The sequence below is a fragment of the Balearica regulorum genome, chromosome 12, assembly GCF_011004875.1.
Source record: "Balearica regulorum gibbericeps isolate bBalReg1 chromosome 12, bBalReg1.pri, whole genome shotgun sequence".
Taxonomy (NCBI): Eukaryota; Metazoa; Chordata; class Aves; order Gruiformes; family Gruidae; genus Balearica; species Balearica regulorum.
In genome coordinates, this window is record NC_046195.1 from 8,778,840 (window position 1) to 8,784,839 (window position 6,000).

Below are 6,000 nucleotides of genomic sequence, written 5' to 3' on the forward strand. Positions count from 1 at the left end.
AAGGCAGACATCTGGAACATTGTAGTTCCAGCACCATTGATTGTTATTAAGCCAAGGTAGTAATGTTGATATTAGTAAGTAATTAGTGCATTAGATGAAAGCACTTGATTCTGAGAATCGTACATCTTCACTGCACTGTGGTTCAGAGGTGTTACTTTAGATCAGACTTGTGTTCCTTGGACAGAATACCTGTACTGTGCACATATTCAGAGCTGTGTGGAACATCTGTTGTTGGTTCGGACTCCTGAGGATCCAGCTCTGTTAGGTGTACTTGTGGATCACAGCTTCCAGTTCACTTTCTTCAAAAAAGAAATCTAGTTTGCATACCCCAGGACTGCTCTGTAAACCAAACCAGTTTGTATTTTGGAACAATCAAGGGATGTGCCTCAAAACCATGGTGGTGTTTTATACCAAACTGTTAATGTAAATGTAGCTGTGTAATACAAGTTTTATTACCTGGAAATACTTTTCCACAGACTGAAGGTGTATTTGCACATACTTTGCAACTACTCTGTATGCAGATGTGTGAATGTCACTTGTTCATAGTTCTGTTCTGAAGTTGTGATTTTTTTTTCTTGCTGTAAAAATTTTCCCTGAATAATTTGTGAAATCTTAATATAAAATACAAATATAAAATAATAAAATACTCTAAAGTTAAGTGAATATGTATAGCAAAGAACAGAAAAAAAACTTTACTAGGATTTTGAAACAACAACTATTCAGAGCCTAGCTTCCCTCAGCCTCACTAGGCACCCAAATCTTATATTTCCTATACAATGAGAAAAAGAAAAAAAGTCCCTTTAATTTCTAGGCTTCTGTAGCTTGGGGTGGGTGTATGTTTGCACCTTATAGACTCATCTTTTGGATTCAAAATTGTCTTACGCTACTCCCTTAAAGTAGTCTTACTCTAAAACCTGATTTCACATAGACAATATGGCAACTAGTTCATTAGTATAGCCCATATTTGATAGTCTGGCCATGGTTTGTATCATGTTTTAGAAAATGGATTCTTTGTTTTCATTAAACAAAAGCTGGATTTTTACATTCTAATTGTTCACTGAAATCCTCCTTTTTATATAATAGTTACTATCATTCTCGCATTTTCTGGTCTTTTTGATGTCTGAATATTTTGTTTTCTTACACCGTAGCCAGTATTGTTGGCACATAGCTTAGTAAGAATACATTTCATTCCTAATACTGGATGGAAGGCTATTCTGTTTTCAACAACTAACAGGATGATTTCTTGAAATCCTATGTGACTTCTCTTTTTATTGCGGGATTTTAGTGTGTCACAATTGCTAAGTTTTGCATATTCATTTGTAGCTCTTAGCAGAGGTAAATTATTTCATTGGATAACTTTTCTAAGTGAACTTACTGTTGTGCTTAGTGATCTAAAAGGTAAATGTTCTCTGTGGATAATTGTTTTTGTGATGGTGATTGTTGTGCAAAAACTTGTTCATTTTTATACTCTTTTATTGGTATAAAAGACTCATGGGAAGGTATGCTGATAAGAGCTTTTTTCTGTATAAGAAATGAATATATATTATTTTTTCTTTTCTTCCTCTCTTTCCTTTCCTGTGTTTTGCCAAAAATGAGTGAGACTGAGGGGCTGGGTTTGGATGAAGCTAGGATTTTGGTTACTAGAAGGTGAGGGAGATTGTGATGGATTCCTTTTAAATGTTGAGGGCAGATTTGTGCATTGAAGAGTTTCTCAGTGTGAATCTCATGTGTGTATGTAATCCACTGGGGATTTCCCGTGTGGAAACACTGCTCTGTGTGTGTTAATGAGGCATTAGTCATTCCTTACTTTAAAACTTTTTTTTTTGCATATATGTGTTCAAAACTTCCCACATAAAGTGTAATACTGTGCTTGTTAACTCTGCAACTATATCTCACCCTTAAGCTGCTTGTTGAATATTAGTAGCTAAGGGTCACGTATACACACTGTTTCATAAAGAGTTGGCTGGATTTTCATATGAAAACAATTCTCAATATTTACTAGTATTTATACAGCTCTGTATAACTTAAGTGTTTCTCTGGAATAAAGGAGGTAATTAGGAATAGTTTATGGCAAGAGCAGTTACATCAGCCACAGTTGATGGGTGGTTCTAAGTGTTGGCTTCTGTGCTGAAACTTAGTCTTGAGTTTTCCCTCAAATATTGCCCCTTTTCCCCCTTTTTCTAGAAGTTTGAGAGAGAGGAGAAGAACTTGGATAGAAAATTTGTGTATTCAAGAATGTCATTTACTGATTTAGATAGTCCAATAAACGGAGAAGAGAAAAAACCCTTTCTCTTTGACACAAGTAGCAAATATCAGTTGTAATTTGGTAGAAAGGTTAACCAATCTCTTGAGTTAATTCCTTATGAATGAAAAACCACTGTAACAGGATGAAAAGATTCTTATGACTGCTTCAGTGACTGGTAAGATTTCAACACTCAGGGATATCTGAGCAGTGTCTTATCCCTACTCAAAATACTCCTCTGACTTAAATTTGAAATAGGAAATGGAATATTCTTGGATTAGTTTATTTAAGTGAAAGTAAAACTTGAAAATAGACTTCTGAATGTTAGTAGTATGTAGCACCTCTTCTGGAATAACCATTTTCTGTCAAACCCAGTATCATTTGGCATACAGGCAAATGATGTGAATTGCTTTAGATTCCTGGGTCAGTAGAAGAACATGTGTAGACTTTCAGCTTGAAAATATATCATAAAAAGATAGTAGCAGGAAATAGTTTACTCCTTTTAAGAGTGCAGAACTGTCTGTTGCTTAAGTAATGTTAAAAGTAATTTTACCTAAAAACTTTTTCAAACCATTTAAAAAACAATTTGAAGAAATACAATACAAATGCATTTTGATTAATAAGATATTTGGTGATGAGATCTTTCATCTTCTGTCTGCATGTCACTGTTCAGAGACTATTTTCAATTTAAGTTTTCAATTCTAAAAGTTAATTTGGGAGACTTATTTGCTCCTAATTTCACTTCCTATATAGAATTTATGTCTGAAATCAGACCAACTGTTGTTCTTCCATCTCCGCCCTCCCCCCCCCCACACACACACACTTTCTTTTGTCTGTCATCATCACTTTAGGTAACTTGAGCTATTCATTCTGAAAAAAATTTGAATGGGTTAGAAATATATTAAAATTTTATCAAATTTAAATCTTTACAGCAGAAATTGAGCTCCATCATTGAAAGGATGGCAGAAGCTGGTGTTCCCATAACAAATGAAGAGAAATATTAGAAACTAGTATTTAGAATTTTGACTGTTAGAAAATGAACATATGAGCAAATTGCATATAGCAATATGACCAGGCTGTTTTGTTTTTTTGTAGGTATAGATAGCATTTGAAGTATTACAGTTCAGTCTTTCTTTTAAGCATTTGGGGAGGCGGGTTTGAGGGTTTTGGGGGTTTGTTTCTTTGTTTTTCTGGTCACCCTAAAGCACTGCATGCATGTGGCTTTATTGAAATAATACATGGTTTAAACAATCAGTTTGTCTACAAAGTTCATATGCTGTGTTTTAGATTTTATTATATAGTAAGATCCTAATTTTTACTTGCATAATTCAGTATCTATCTATATTTCCTTTTCATAAACATACAGTTTTACTCTGAAAAGTGACTGAAAACACTGTTTCACAGATTCACTTTTTTCAGTGAATCCAAATTTGTAGTTGCTCAACTGAATTTTAGATTTAAGTTAATTTGGATTTCCAACTGTTAGCTTTTTTCCTTGCTTTACTCTCATTAGTGTTGCAGAGTCAGTTTGATGGTATAATGACAATACGAACTGGCTTCTTTCTTCCTCTCAACAAAAGTTTCCAAGTAGTTGTATCTGTGTCAAAGAGGCTGTGCAGGTAGAGGAACTTAACATTGTATTTTGGAAAATTCCATGTGTCACACAAAAGGGTCAATTTAACCTTTCTTTCTGGAGATGAAATGCAAGAACCAAAGAGCACTAAGTGACTGCTAAATACAAAGCTGAGTTTGTGAATAGGTAAAAAAAATGCAGCTGTTAATTGAATTCAGCCCATCTTGCTATGAAAATTTGTGAGAAATACCGAAAAGGAAATCTGCAATATCACTTCGAGTGTCACTTTGCAGAGTACAGCCATGTGTTGCTTTATTTCATTTGTTATACAAATAATTTGTTTTCTTTTTTTTCAGCAAACAAGAGCATGACTCTTCAGATGAAACAAAAGAATGCAGTAGAAATCAAACTAAAAAAGTAGCATCAGTTGAAAAGAATGAAGAAAACTCTTTGTCAAATACAGAAAATGTTCCTAGCTTGGAACTCCCTGACAACAGCTCAAAGAATCCTGTGCATGAGAAAGGAGCATGTTGTGATTCAGATAATAACAAACAATTAGTAGATGAGAAACAAAAATGTATTCATGATGAAAGTGAGTTGAAAACTTGCCAAAGTTCAGATAATGTTATCTTGAATGAGCAGACTAAAATACATAGCTTGGATGAAACTACACTTTCAGCAATGAACGCAAGGGACTTAAAACTAACATTGGGTGAAGATGTTAGTTTTGAGCAGTTCTTGAGAAAAAGAGATGAACCTGAATCTGTTAGTTCAGACATCAGTGAACAAGGCAGTATTCATTTAGAGCCTTTGACTCCATCGGAGGTACTAGAGCACGAAGCTACTGAAATTCTTCAAAAAGGTAATGTTGCACCTTCATCAAAGAAAGCTGGACAAGTCTCTGAACAAACAGATGAGACTTCTAAAGAAAGCAGTCCCAACAGAATGGAAACAACTGTAAACAAGACAGATGAAAATGAAGCAAGCTGAAATTATGTTAATTTTATTGTTTGTTATAAACAATGGTAAGAACACCATGGACCATTCCTGATGAGTGTGCTCATTGATGCTAATTATTAAAAATAAAAGGAAGGAGGAAGGAAAGAGACACTAAAGGGAAGTTTTGTGTATGAAGAGAGCATGTATGTGTATGTACAACTGAATTAACTAAATTTACAAAAGGTAACACATTCAAATATATCTTCCTGTCTCTTGGATGTGCTATATCTTACTGGATTGACATTTCAAAGGAGGAGTAAATTCTAATTTTTATAGTTAACTAGCCTGGGATAAGATGATTAGTTTGCCAAGAAAGTATTTTTTTAAATCCTTCAGTGTGAATATCATTAAGTAGTGGAATTTAATATGAATTCACTTCTGATGCTGAAATGGAGCACACTTGTAATGATGGTTATTGGTCTGCTGATAATATGGGTAAACATAACCCTTTGGACTTGGTGTCACATTCCTGTCTGTAAAAGCATGTAAACAGAATTATATGAATCTATGCACCTCTGTACAGGTGTAATCCTGCCAGGCTGTAAGCTTACCTTAATAAACTTTCAGTGAAAGTGGAATTATTACAATAAAAAAATATATTTGTGGGGTTTTCAGTGTGCAGGCTGTGCAGAAATACCGAACATAATTGTATAAAGTAGAACTTACTGCTGAAAGTACTGTAGCTGTTAGGCTTTTATCATTGTTTTAATTATTCTTAGCCGTAGACCCATAGGAATGGTCTGTAAGTCACACCAAAGTACGGTTTAATGTAAAAACTTTTCAGCAAAAAGAAGGAAAACCCCAGACTGGAAACACCAACTGGCATGCATTCTGCCATTTTGCAGCTGCTACTGGCTAACTGTTGCAAAAAGGACACAAGGGCATATAAAGTAGAATAGTACAATTCAATTTCAGGACTTTTTGTAGTCCAAATTGTGTACAGAAAGATGGCTGCTGGTTTTAGTTTGATTTTTTTGTTTGGTTTTTTTGTCTTCTAGTTAGCAGCTAGATGTAGGAATGCATATGATTAATGGTAGCTTGCTCTTAGGACTTTATTGCTCCATTTGAAACATTCAGAATGTGTTTTTGACTTACAGTTTTGTTTCTAATGAATGTTAAATGTTTTGAACAGCTGTTAAAGTACTGCTGTAAATTATTACTTTTTGAGTAAATATTTGCAACAAAA

General features: G+C 34.2%; 1 protein-coding gene across 12 annotated transcripts in view; it reads left to right on the forward strand.

Moving 5' to 3' along the window:
- ZNF280D (zinc finger protein 280D) overlaps positions 1–6,000 on the forward strand; it is a 50,847-nt gene extending 44,847 nt beyond the window's left edge. For 11 of the 12 annotated variants that reach the window (XR_012837507.1, XM_075764961.1, XM_075764962.1 and 8 more), the window contains one exon: positions 4,172–6,000. Coding sequence is in view for 10 of the 12 variants with exons in the window: in XM_075764961.1 (XP_075621076.1) it covers positions 4,172–4,805 (634 nt within the window). In the remaining 2 variants the exon portion in view is untranslated. The remainder of the gene's footprint in view (positions 1–4,171) is intronic. The other variant, XM_075764972.1, reaches the window with a different exon arrangement.